General features: G+C 37.9%; 1 protein-coding gene across 3 annotated transcripts in view; it reads left to right on the top strand.

Annotated features, from left to right (window-relative positions):
- FNDC3A (fibronectin type III domain containing 3A) overlaps positions 1-14,620 on the top strand; it is a 218,972-nt gene that overhangs the window by 91,222 nt on the left and 113,130 nt on the right. For all 3 annotated transcript variants that reach the window (XM_033176880.1, XM_033176881.1, XM_033176883.1), the window contains exon 3: positions 316-391. In XM_033176880.1, the coding sequence (XP_033032771.1) occupies positions 316-391 (76 nt within the window). The remainder of the gene's footprint in view (positions 1-315; positions 392-14,620) is intronic.

The following is a 14,620-nucleotide window of genomic DNA, read 5'->3' as shown; positions in this document are numbered from 1 at the left end:
AAACTCGCTTAGATGATCTAAATATTCTGTGGTTTGACTCCATCTTTGTTTCAGAGTGAAGTTTATTGACTTTTCTTTCCAATGAAAGTGTGTCACTTTCTTCTTTTTTTATTCCCTTTACTTTTGGCTTAAGTCTAACCTCCAGAAAAGTGATGTAATATTTTTTTAGCAAACCAGCATCTTAAATGTGTAATCCCCATTTTCCTTCCCAGTTTCATAAGGTTAAATAGCTCACATCTGCTCTGTTACTATTTTTATGTTCTGATTTGCCTTTTTTTGTTGTTTTGATTAATACTTCTTCCTCTCATTTTTAAGGTTATTCTGGTACAAGTTAACCCAGGAGAAGCATTTACAATAAGACGAGAAGATGGACAGTTTCAGTGCATTACAGGTAAGAATGGTAATTGAGAATAATCATTTGAGACCAAAAAACCACAAAAATTTATGATACATAGTAGTGTGTATGCCTATGGTTTCTTCCTTCTTTCTCACTACCACCACACAAAAGCATAAACTCTGATATCTTAGCATTTAAGTATTGCAGTATCATTCTAACTAATCTCTTTGCCCTGGTTTCCTGATTATTTTGATCATTCTTGATATGTTATATTGTTCATGTCTCTTCCCTGTTCAGAAATCTTTATCAAATCTAGTCCAGGTGTCTTCGTTTTTCAAAAAGATCATTTCAACTTTTTAGTCTTGTTCCCACTTCCCCTTCAAATTGCTTTTCTTCAGTTTTTCTAAGAGGCTTATTTATTCACTGTCTTTTGAAGCTATCTTGTGCTATGTGTTCTGTTTCCCTTATCTAGAATTCACCCTTATCACCACTGCCCCACCGCCCCCCCAATTCGGATCCTACCTGTGCTTCAAGACTGAGCTCCAGTCCCACCTTTAACAGGTTTTTTGGAAAGTCTTTGTTTAGTGAACATTTCCTTAGTACTGTTGACTTTTGAGTCAGGCAGTTCTTTGGTCAGGGGAACTGTTGTGTGAATTGTAGGATGTTTAGTTCAATTCCTAGCCTCTGCCTACTAGCCACTCACCCTCACTATTTCATTTATGACAAATAGAAAAGTCTGGATATCCCCAAATATTCCCTGAGGGACAAAATTGACTCCAGTTGAGAACCGTCTTCCTATGTGAATTTGAGAACACTAAAAAGGTGACTGGCTTTGGAATTAGAGAGAGAGAACCTAGGGTTAAATCCCAGCTCTGCTGTTTTACTAGCTACATGACCTTGTACATGTTACTTAACCTCTGTAAGTACTGTGTTTTTTGTTTTTTGTTTTTTTTGAGACAGAGTCTTACTCTGTCACCCAGGCTGGATGGAGTGCAGTGGCTCAATCTTGGCTCGTTGCAACCTCCGCCTCCTGGGTTCAAGCAATTCTCCTGCCTCAGCCTCCCAAGTGACTGGAATTACAGGCGCCTGCCACCACACCAGGCTAATTGTTGTACTTTTAGTAGAGATGGGGTTTTATCATGTTGCCCAGGCCGGTCTTGAACTCCTGACCTCAGGTGATCCACCCACCTCAGCCTCCCAAAGTGCTGGGATTACAGACGTGAGCCTCTGTACCCAGCCCTCTGTAAGTACATTTCTCATCAGTAAAATTCTCATTCCTGTCAATAATAGTACACCTTATAGGATAATTGTGAGGGTTCCTGATATGCATGTAATGTACTTTAAACCAGCTTGGGACATATAAGGCACTCAATAAGTGATGGTGAGTGCTGTAGTGTTATTGTTAATAGAAAGTGATCCCCATCACCTGTGAAACCCTATCATACCAATTATTGCACCATTCATTTACCAAATAACTACACCATCTTGTAATATTTCTTCTAGTTGTATTTTTAAAGTTATTTAAATTTTGTATTCTTTAACATAGAATTTTTATTCAGTCTCTCCAACTAAAGTCTAAGCGCCTTGGGGACACATACCATTTCTTACATTTCTTTGTATCCCCTTCAGTTTTTGGCTTTCTGTATATTGGGTACTTAACTGATAGTTATTGCTTTAGTTTAAAAAAGGAAGAAGTGCAGTGGGTCACACCTATAATCCCAGTGCTTTGAGAGAATAAGGCAGGAGGACCTCTTGAGACTGGGAATACGAGACCAGACTGGGCAGCATAACAAGACCCTGTCTCTACAAAAAATTTAAAACTTAGTCAGGCATGGTGGCGCATGCCTGCTGTCCTAACTATGCAAGAGATAAGGTTGGAGGATTGCTTTAGCCCAAGAATTTGAAGCTGCAGTGAGCTATGGGCATACCAGTGCACTCCAGCCTGGGCAGCAAAGGAAGACCCTGTCTCAAAATAAAACTAAATTTAAAAAGAGCGTTAGAGGTGAGGTGTCTGTATACTTTGTCATCTTTCAAACTGGAATAGAATGAAAGGACTCTAACACTTACTTCAAGACAACTGATGTGCCGGGCGCGGTGGCTCAAGCCTGTAATCCCAGCACTTTGGGAGGCTGAGACGGGCGGATCACAAGGTCAGGAGATCGAGACCATCCTGGCTAACATGGTGAAACCCCGTCTCTACTAAAAAAATACAAAAATCTAGCCGGGCGAGGTGGCGGGCGCCTGTAGTCCCAGCTACTCGGGAGGCTGAGGCAGGAGAATGGCGTAAACCTGGGAGGCGGAGCTTGCAGTGAGCTGAGATCTGGCCACTGCACTCCAGCCTGGGCAACTGAGCGAGACTCCGTCTCAAAAAAAAAAAAAAGACAACTGATGTAAAGCAAGACTGTCTAGCCCAGGCAAACCTCCTGTCTTTCCCCCATTTTACCTAGGCTGTCCAATCTGTTTAATCAAAGAAGAAATAGACCTAACTCTTTTCAGAGAAGTAATTAGCTCAGTAATTAAAATTAAAACTTTTAGCCTGATATTTAAACCTTATATATCTGAGAGTTAAAAATTTCTCTCTAAGTTGAACACATGGACACAGGGAGGGGAACCTCACACACCGGGGCCTGTCGGAGGGTAGGGGCCAAGGGGAGGGAGAGCATTAGGACAAATACCTTCATTTTCTTCCACTTTACCATCACTAGTTTCTGTCATATGGCAAGCCCCTTCGTGGACTAGCTCTGGATCTAGGTAAAAAGTGAGATTATGAATAACGAGGAGAAAGAGAAATTCTTGAGGGAAGAAAATCATATACCAGTGAAGCTGAGAGAAACATAGATCATTATAGCCCTAAGGCCATCAAGTTAGGAAAGCTGTTCTCTGACGGCCACTATAACATTAAAATCTCTATATTAAAACCTAACAAATTGAGATAAGAGCTGTGTAAATTAATAATCATTTGAATTAAAGACCATTCTTTTAAAAGTGGTTTTATTACTTGTTCAGAATATATAGAAATGAAAACTAGGTTGAGAATCATGGAGAACTTTAGAGATCTAAATAATTACTTTATTTTATTGGAGGCTCAGATTTTGTGAGTTACAGCTAGTCATGGTCAGAGTTCAATATAGTACTTTTTCTACTATGTAGCATACATTCTGGAAAGACAAATTGCTAATTTTTTTCTATGAATTTTCTAAGTATCTGCTGAGGTATACTGTGCTAGTTGCTGGACATTCAAAGAAAAGCTAAAACTAAGTTCCTGACATTCAAGAACAGTGTCATAGGGGAAAAAAAGGGAAAATTAACAGTTACAGTATAAAAAGAGATATACATAGGGTGTTATGGGAGCATAGAAGGAGGGTTACTAATTACATTCAGTGGCATGTAAAGAAAAATTTATTCCAGGAGAAAGTGACACATGAGGCTTCTCGAAGAACAGTGGCAGTTGGCCAGATGGACAAAGGGTCTCAGGGTACTTTAGTCAGAGGGAAAAAGTGTTCAAAAGCAACAGAAAGAAAGAATGACTTGACTTATTTGAATAACCACAGAGATTGGAATTGCTAAATTCCAATAAAATATGGAATTGTTGTATAAATATGTGGTACCTGTTGCACCAAAAGTCTTCCTACTACCAACATCATCTAGAAATGTTCAATAAAATAATAACATGTAATCTTTCAAATATACTCCTGAACTTCTCTCTCTTCACCCTAAAAAAAGGGAAAAAAAAGGTGGGGGGTGGGGAAGAATCACTGTCGGCCAGAAACAAGGACTTTTCCACATTTATTTGTTTTTTGTTTTTATTTTAAGAGACAGGATCTCTCTGTCACCCAGGCTGGAGTGTAGTGGCACAACCATAGCTCATTACAGCCTCATACTTCTGGGCCCAGGTGATCCTCCTGCCTTAGCCTTCTGAGCAGTTAGGACTGCAGGTCCGTGCCACCATGCTTGGCTAATTTTTTATAGAGTTGATGTCTCACTATGTTGCCCAGGATACTCTCAAACTCCTGGGCTCAAGCAATCCTGCCGTCTCAGCCTCCCAAAGCACTGTGATTACAGACATGGACAATTGCACCTGGTCCAATATTTGTTTCAAAAAATACAGTTTTCAGATTTTTAATGAAAAGAATTAAAAATATCTACATTGTTGTTTTGATTTGATCATTTTCTGTTGGCCCATACCATTTTTTCTGAGTCGTCTTCAGAATTTGATGTCTGTCTTCCCTTAGTTCTTTACCTTATTTCATGTCCTTTTGGATAAGGCACCACTCTTAAATATCTAAAAGTGTAGTCTTCTGTTTTGCTGCTTTTCCATTCTGGTCATTGGTTAGATCTGTTTATATTTCCTGATATGAACCCATACCTCATTTTTTTCCCCTTCTTTAACCACTATTCACTGGTTTTAACTTAAATTCTTGATTACTTTTGAAATGAATACTATCTGGAGTCTGTCTCAGGTTTTTTCTATTGAGAGGTATTTTGAAACCTTCTAACTTGTTCTTACGTTTTCATGGTGAAGTGCTTTGACCGCATGTCAACAGATTGTCTTATACGATGAGAGATACTGTGAAAATTAAGTATTTTTGCCTAGTAACTGGTATGTAGAAATGTAAAAAATTTATTGAATGGGGAAAATTTTAGGTTTTATATTAATAGGTATTTGTAGCATGTGCTAAAGACTGCCCTTCTTAGTTTTATTTTGTGAAGAGTTATGAAAAATAGGAAATTAGGCAAGGTTTCTAAGTTTGGGTTACTAGGAAGGTCATAGAAGCATATTTCATAGAGAATATGTGGTAAACACTTAAGAATCCTGTGTACAGCTAGCTCTCCTGATGACAAATTGGTTCCTCCTTTAGCTATCATCTGTTCTGTGAAGCCCTTGCTTTAGTTTGTCTCCTCTTTTAGCTGTAGATACACATACAGAAATAATTGACAGCAGATATTTTTACATATGTTTGTAACCCTGATGCTTTGCATAGCACCCAGCACGTAGAGACTCTCAATAAATGTTTAAGGTGAGTGAAGAAGAAAAAAAAAAGGATGTTTTTTGAGCATTTATATGTGCCAAGCAAGTAGATCTGTTATAGACAACAGTTGTAGCTAAAAACCCTCCTTATGAAAGGCAGGTATGACTTTTTCTCTTCTGTGATACCCTAAAATGAATAAATGGGCTAATGAGTAAGAATTTATTAACTATCTGGAGGTTTTGCATTGTTATGGCACTTCTACTTTGGTGTGATTCCCTGCCACTACATGTAAGAGAGAAAATTATGAAAAGCAAAAAATATACAGACAGCTGTGCTTGAATAATTTTTATATGCTGTGGCTCCTTCAAATATTATGTTTTAGAAAAGCAAACATATTGATGATTATTTAATACTTTTAATCTAATAGGGCAATAGTTAAGCAGAAGGGTACTTGGGTTTGAGTTCAAACTTTGCCACTTACTATTATATCAGTCAGATTATATTCAGTATATATTGTGTTTACACTTGTTTATGTAAATAGTGTGTGTCTGTGTGTGTACATATTATGTAGGACTTAGAACATAATTTTGTCATAGAGAAGATTATTATTAGGCCGTACCTTTTGGAATATATTACTTATATCTGTGGAACCATAGAACCCAAGACCTACATCAGATATACAGTCTCTAATTACATTGATCATGGATTAACCACATCTGCATTATAATTTTTCTGCAACATGGCTTCTACAAAAACAAAGACATTATATTCTTCATCCATTCACTTATTCAGTATTCAGTGAGGGACAAAAATGAATAAGCACTCTTTATTTTCTCAAGCTTATTTGTCAGACTTTCTTACATACCTTTATGGGAAGATGAAATAAAATTTGATCATCAGACCGTTACCAGTCTGCAACTTTGTCTTATGTTGTGTTACTCAGGATTTTGTTCTCTAGGGCTTTCTTTTGAGCATTTTAAATCAATACCTTTTATTTGTTTTTAACAAAAATAAACAGCATATTTATGAAATGTTTAAGTGTCAGAAAGTTGCTAACGTTAATAAATGTCAAACTCAAGAAAATCAGAACATATTGAAATGATAGGTCAAAAACAATAGGATAGGCCCAGCATGGTGGCTCACACCTGTAACTCCAGCACTTTGGGAAGCTGAGGTGGGCGGATCACCTGTGGTCAGGAGTTCGAGACCAGTCTGACCAACATGATGAAACCCTGTCTCTATTAAAAATAAAATAATTAGCTGGATGTGGTGGCACATACCTGTAATCCCAGGTATTCGGGAGACGGAGGCAGGAGAATCACTTGAACCTGGGAGGCGGAGGTTGCAGTGAGCTGAGATCCTGCCACTGCACTCCAGCCTGGGTGACAGAGTAAGACTCCATCTCAAAAACAAAAGCAAAAAAACCCAATGGATAAAATTTAATAGGAGTAAATATAAAGTTCTACGTTTTGATTTTAAAAACATAGGTACTGTATAGTGTGTATTAGTTGGGGCTCCTTTTTTGAAACTTAATCTTGTCTATAAAACACAAAAGAATTTAAGATGATATTGAGACTCCTCCCATCCTCATTCCTTTTCCTTCCTAATAGCTCAGTCCTGAAGCTCTTAGGTGAGGCAGAACAATATAAGCAATGCACTAGTGGGAGTGGGAGAGGTGAGCTGCAGTTCCCCAGAGTGGGATGTCAGAGCCCTAATTGAGTGAGGACCGTATTACATCAGAGAATAGCCAAGTGTAGGGAGTTAGAGCCCAAGCAGAGTGAAGAGGGAATTCATACAAGAAGGCAGCTTGGTATAGGGAGTCAGAGTATAAGGCTGAGGAGGATATCGTCAGGAAGGCATGTAGTGTGGCATGTAAGAAATTGAGCAGGATGAGGCAGTCACTGATGCAATACAGTGATCCAGCATGGGGAATCAGAGGTCAAACAAGAGTGAGGGGGCCATCTGTGTAGGGGGGTACCCTGACTTGGGTTGTAGGAGTCCCAGCATGGTCAGACAGTACACAATCTGGGGATATATTACAGTGAAGAGTCAGAGTCCAACTAGGGTAAAAAGGGCATCCACACAGAGGTGGTCTAATTAGGAAGTCATCAGCAATGCCATGATTGTACCCCTTCCCCTCCTCCACTAAGAACTCAATATTACTTGCTTCTAGTACAGATGCCACTTCTGCAACAGGAATTGTGTAGCCACCCACCACTGCCTGCCAAATTATCAGCACCTATAGGAGTGATGGTCTTTATGTCACACCAAGGAGACTCCTCAAACACACAAAGGGGCTTCAGATTCTATGCACTAAAACAAATGAAAGTGTCCACTGCAATGCAAGAGAAGACAACTTTATGAATAGAACTTGCTTATTTTAGCAGAACTAGAACTAAATATGAGTCATCTGTTGAATCCCATTTGCAAAAGGGAAAACAAATGAAATCTTGGACTGCAAAAATACAAATGCAAGTTCAAAACAGATGGTGGTGTATGCTGGTTAGATGGTATCCTTTTAACATGTTTAAAAGAAGTATTGACAAACTGGGATTATCCCAAGGAAGATAGCCAGGAGATCATAGAAGCATGAAATCATCCTTATAAAACACTATAGAAATGCGTGAAGGATGTTTAACCTAGAAAAGAGGGCAGCGACTTTAAATACATTGATCTCTGCACCTTAGAGGGCAGAATTTAGACATAAACAGGTGAGTTATAAAGAAGCAGATTTTTTTTTTGAGATGACATCTCACTCTACGACCCAGGCTGGAGTGCATTGGTGCAATCTCGGCTCACTGCAACCTCCACCTTCTGGGTTCAAGCGATTCTTCTGCCTCAGCCTCCCGAGTAGCTGGAACTACGGGTGTGTACCACCACACCCGGCTAATTTTTGTATTTTTAGTAGAAATGGGGTTTTATCATATTGGCCAGGCTGGTCTTGAGCTCTTGACCTGGTGATCTGCCCACCTCGGCCTCCCAAAGTGCTGGGATTACAGGCTCATTCACCACCATGCCTGGCTAAGGAAGCAGATTTTGACACAGGGAAGAACAGCTATGGCTGTATAAAAATGGAATTGTTTCTTATGCCAGCGTCCCATCTTTATATGTGTTCATACCCTCGTTGGATGATAATATAAAAGTAATTCCAGCATAGAAAGATAATTTTGATTAGGTGAATTCTAGCAGTTATTGTAACTAAAGATGCTTTGATTCCAGAATAATCTGTTTATTAAACTGAGTTCTCTTTAGTTAATTCTGGGAATGAGGACTCTGAATGAGTGTCTTAAATTTAACAAGTCTATATGTGCACAGGCACATTTTATAAAGTAATTGAGCTAGTGAATGGTTATTGCTCCTAGTAGACCTATAAATAGTATACCAACTAGTTAATTTATTAATACCCACTACCGACGCAATAAATACTTGAGAGAGAAATTTCCACTACATTCTGAATCTTATAGGGGCAGGAACAATAATGCTGTCTTTATTTTGGTACAAAAACCTTAAGTGGAATATTATCTTCCATTTTGTTTAACAACAGAAATTGCCTCTTTCATCTCTTGTCATCTATGCTAAAATAATGCCTTTTGCTTAGTGGATATTCTGTCAATATGTGAAAATGAACTGCTAAAATATTTTTGTGTACAGTACTTGCTTGCCTTGGCAACTGTTATATACCAAAAATATACTTCTCATACTTGGGGATATTTTAGTGCCTCAGAGTCTTCAATATGAGCACCATTTAAGATTATACAATTATATGAAAATATTGATTTAAATATGTAAATGGTGAGCCACAGATATCACCTGGGTGATGATCATTTGACCAAAAATTCTGGGTTTATGCTTATTTTCTTATGATTTGACTCTTTGTGTAGAAAAAGTATCAATGTGAATTCAAGTTTTCTGAGAGGTATCACCTTCGTTTTCTCATACCTCACACTTCTTAGGGAAGACAAGAACCTAATTAACAGTACTGGAGTGTGTTGATTGTGAACCTCTTCACCTACTATAGTTAGTATGATCAGGTTCCACCTGGAATTCCTATTGCTAGCCTTTTGGTTTCAAGTGGCTCAGACCAGCTTCTCAGGAGTTATTGGTGTTTTCTCCTCATTGTTGCTCATATGGCTTTTTCTGCCAGTAGGGTTTTATTTATCCTTTCTTGTTTCTACTGTCCCCTCATTCAAGAAGTAACCAGCCTGGTGCTTCTGGGGCAGTTATTGTCAACTCCTCTATCCCACTTTTCTTCTTCATTGCTGCTGCTGTTCATTGCTTTTCTGCTCTCACCTCATTTCCTCAAGTACCTGATCCTGATTCTTCCTGCCATTACAGGGCTTTTTGAACATAAGCAAAGCCCTGTTCCCTCAGGATGTCTTTGTTGGGGAGGAGAGAGGAATGCAGAGTCCTCGTGCAAGTAAGACTCCTAGTAACCTGTTCTGATATCCTGGAATCTCTGAAACACCTCAGCCTCATGACTCTTGATACTTCAGGGCTTTGATATTAGAAATACCTCTGAAATTTATCAGAAGTTGTATCTATTGTTTTGTATATCATAGTCACTACAACTTTTGCTGCAGTTACTGTAACAGTAGGCATGAGATACTACACATACACCATTTCTTCCTATAATCACAATAAAACTTTAAAGAAGTAACAGACTATGTGATAGAATTAATGGTGCATTGTTAAAAACACAGGTCTGAGAGTAAATTGACCTGGGTTGTAGAACCAATGAGTGGGAGTTAAAAGAAAACAGAGTTTAGCTTGGCATGAAGAAGAACTTTGTAATCAATGGAGATGTCAAAGGAGGGTTAGGAGTGATCAGTTTCCCATCCATCCTTTTTCTTCCCCCCCTTGAGATGGAGTCTTACTCTGTCACCCAGGCTGGAGTGCAATGGCCCAATCTCAGCTCACTGCAGCCTCCGCCTCCTAAGTTCAAGTGATTCTCCTGCCTCAACCTCCCAAGTAGCTGGGATTACAGGCACTTGCCATCATGTCTGGCTAATTTTTGTGTTTTTGTAGAGACAGGGTTTCACCATGTTGGCCAGGCTGCTCTTGAACTCCTGATCTCAGGTGATCCAACCACTTCGGCCTCCCAAAGTTCTGGGATTACAGGCATGAGCCACTGCACCCAGCCTCTCCCATCCATCTTTGTAGGTGGTAATGTATCTGCTGGCTCTTCACTTGATGGTGGTGTTACAGAAGATGGTTTATTTCTTTTGAGGGGATTGTTCATGCCTTTTAAGGTTCATCACAAGTCTAAAGTGCTATTAATTTATAGCCCTAAGTAGTTTACTTAAATTCTGGCCTGTGTTGTGCACATACTGAAATGAGGATGGGCTAGGGCAATTTAGATTCTACAAGTTTCTATCAGCTCTCAAATAATTACATATTCATAACTATACTAATTACATACCATGTCTTCAAAATATTTTAATATTATGGAGATTGATATTATAATAATTTTTTACAAGATCACCGGTTATCTTTTGCCCGCTGACTTTGCATTACAGCAAATCAGACTAAGTTCTACTGAAAGTATAAGTAACTCAAGTCACAACCACATGTAGTAGATTTTTATTCCCATGTGACTATTTACTTTTTTCATAATTAGCAAACTAAACCATGGAGAAGTTTGTTCTTTATACATTATTTAAACAACCTTAACTTCCGTTAGAAAATTCTTTAAAGCATAGGTAACTGTTTTTCATACTGGTGGAAATCATGATTGTATTTAAAAATTTGCTCTTTATACTTTCCTTTTTAATATGAAGACATCAGTTTAATTAGAGTCGCTCAAAATACTAGCTTTGAAACATTGATGAGTCATGTTTGTAAAAATGAATTATAACAGATCATCCATTCATAAGTTCAGCCCATTTCAATTTAAGTGAATGACTGTGATTCATTCTGAGCACATTGTGTAATAGTCCCAGGCTGTCCCAGAGAGCTACTAAATGTAACTTTTTAAGAGAAAGTGTATTATATAAGACTTATTTAAGAGAAAATCGCAATATTTATGTTCGAAAGGAAAATATAGGGAAATTAATTGTCATCAGTTCTTCATGTTCCTAATAAATAAAATATCACTGTTATATTTATTCTCTTGGAAGTATAAAATCTAAGCCAGTTTAGTGAGTGCTATTAAAATAAGCAACAAAAATCTTGATTAAAAATTTTTTTAATGACTGATGACAAAAGGAAATTAAGATCCAGAAAGATGAGTGTGTGAAATATCTTATGTTAGCTTTTGAATAAATGTTCACAAACCTCTTGCATTCTGGCACTTTTGATATTGTTTAGTGACTAAAATGGACGTAAAAGGATCTAAGCCTTCTTTTGAGCTGGCCTCACAAAATGCCATTTTATTACATAGATAGAAATATGAATATAAAATGTTTATTTTGTGTGCCATTCTCTCTTCCTGTTTTCCCTTTTAGGAAAAAAGCCACTTACTTAAAGTAGATAAGAGCTAGGAAATGAGGAGGCTAGAGAAGCAAATTGACTTGGAACAGGGAAAAAAAGGAAAGATTAGATAATTTTAAAGACAAGAAAAATGAATTTGGATGTTTTACAAGATTCAAAAATTTACAGTCAAAAGAACTAGAGAAGATTTTCATTTTAAGCAGATTTTAAGCTAATTCCTAAGAACTACATATCTAAGGCAGTTTCCATTTAGTTTGATTTTAAAAGCTGCCTTTTGAATATCTAATACCAATTATAAAATAAATGTGTGTAAGTAAAATAAAATGGTAACGTGTTTTTTATGAGGGGGGAAGTTGGTTGGTTTTATAAGTTAAATGATCATTTCTGTGGTCAGTTATTTTTGTGTAAAAATAGTTGTTATATTCTAGGTAATAGAAATTTAGAAGCCTATTTTTCTGTATAAGAAAGGTGTTGCTATCTGCTCTTGATTTCTCAGACATTTGCTTCTCCTTAGAATGCTATGATCAGATTTTTATTAGAATCAAATTTTCTAAAGGCCGTGATCGGTGTTAGCTTCATTACTTATTTGCTTAGGTTAAGATTAACCCAACAGACATACTATCTTTATGGACCATTGCAAATTTTTTAATATCTAAACATTTTTAACTTTTTATATATGAATAATTAAGGAAACATTCAGTTATAATAAAATTTATTCCTGGCACTATGTAGGCACTCAATAAATATTTGTTAATTGAGTAAATGGTCTCAGTAGATAGTTACATACAACGTATAGGGAATCTCTTACTTTTTCTACTACCTGTGTTTTTCCTCAAAATATTTTTTTAGTTCCATTTCATCGTGAAATTACTTGGAAACTGACACCAAAGAGATTACGTTTGGGCACAGTTTTATTTCACTCAGCTTGACTCCAAAAGTCTCATACTGTGGGAAAATAATCCATAACAGTAGTAACTATTGTGATCATATACTGCTACTACTTCTAGATTGAATGATTGTTACACTCTTATCAAGGTCACCAGTAACCTCTGTGTGGCCAGAATGAGTGATCAATTCTCACTTGTCGTCATACTTGACCTCAGTGTATTATTTGAACCAGCAGCATTCGACCCAGTATATTTAACCCAGCGTATTATTTCCTCCTTCTTGGGCACTACTCTGTTGATTGCCCTTCTACAGTTTATGTATTCTCCTGTTTTTTTTTTTTCCTACCACACTAGCACTTCCTTCTCAGTCTTTTTTTTCTTTTTTAAGTAAAGACAGGGTCTCGCTATGTTGACCAGGCTGGTCTTGAACTCCTGGCCTCAAGTGATTCTCCTGCCTTGGCCTCACAAAGTGCTAGGATTACAGGCATGAGGCACTGCACACAGCAGTGTTTTTGATGTGTATTAATATTTAATTTCAAAAGTATGTAGCAGTTAAGTGAGATAATAAATCAGTCACAAAAAGATAAATATTGCATGATTCCACTTAAGTGAGGCATCCAAAATAGTCAAATTCATAGAGACAGAAAATAGAATAGTGGTTGCTAGGGACTAGAGGGAGGGAAGAGTGGGGAGTTATTATTTAATGGGTACAGAATTTTAGTTTTGGAAGATGAAAAATGTTCGGAAGGCTGGGCGTGGTGGCTCACGCCTGTAATCCCAGCACTTTGGGAGGCCAAGACAGGCGGATCATGAGGTCAGGAGATCGAGACCATCCTGGCTAACATAGTGAAAGCCCGTCTCTACTAAAAGTACAAAAAAATTAGCCGGGCATGGTGGCGGGCGCCTGTAGTCCCAGTTACTCGGGAGGCTGAGGCAGGAAAATGGTGTGAACCTGGGAGGCCGCTTGCAGTGAGCGAGATTGTGCCACTGCACTCCAGCCTGGGTGACAGAGCAAGACTCTATCTCAAAAAAAAAAAAAAGTTCTGGAGTTGGATAGTGGTGATAGTTGCACAACAATGTAAATGTACCTAATATTGAACCATACACTTAAAATGTGTTAAAATGACAAGTTTTATCTGTATTTTACCACAATTAAAAAAATAAATTTAATAAATTTTTATGTTTATCAAAAACCATTTTTAAAGCAGCAGATACCTGAAACCAGAGCTTAAATAGTGTGGTAGGCAGAATTCTAGGATGGCCCCCAATTTTGTTGCCTTCTGTTGTATATACCCTACATAATTTCCAGGACAATGAATATGATGAATTTTACTTTCACAATTGGGTTATATTGTATTGCATAGTACAGATGATTTTTAAGAAAGAGAGATTGTCTGGAATAAACCTCACCTAATCAAGCGAGTCCTTATGAAAAGAGACAGGGCTCTTCTGAAGAGATTTGAAGCATGAGAGGGAAGTCAGCAAGTGGAAGAGTTTTCTTGCTGGCTTTGAAGATAGAAAGGGCCACATGGCAAGAAATGTGGGTGGGCTCTGGGAACTGACTGTGGTCCCTGGCTAACTACCAGCAAGGAAATGGGGACCTCAGTCCTGCAATCACAAAACTTAATTCTGCCACAACCATAAGCTTTTGGTAAGAGGCCTCCAGCCTCCAAATGAGAATACACCCTAGCTCACACTTCGATTTTTGCCTTATGAGACCCTGAGCAGAGAAGCCAGTTACATCATACCCAGACTTCTGAAGTACAAAACTGAGCTAATGAATGGGTACTTTTTAAAACCACTGTTTGTTACACAGCAATAAAAAACTAAGACAAATAATATGAACTTTTTTCTTTTCTCATAAATTATAGTACAAAGGTAGACAGTTAGTGCTTGTATAGAGGTGCTGCTCCATAGGTTATACAAGTGGCTTAGGTTACTTTTGCCTTGGCCTGCCATCCCTAGGTTACTGCCAATGTATGCATGATCCAGGTTGG

This window comes from Trachypithecus francoisi, unplaced genomic scaffold, assembly GCF_009764315.1.
Source record: "Trachypithecus francoisi isolate TF-2019V2 unplaced genomic scaffold, Tfra_2.0 Lachesis_group18, whole genome shotgun sequence".
Taxonomy (NCBI): Eukaryota; Metazoa; Chordata; class Mammalia; order Primates; family Cercopithecidae; genus Trachypithecus; species Trachypithecus francoisi.
The sequence above is the reverse complement of the archived record's forward strand: the minus strand, read 5'-3'. Positions and strand labels throughout refer to the sequence as shown.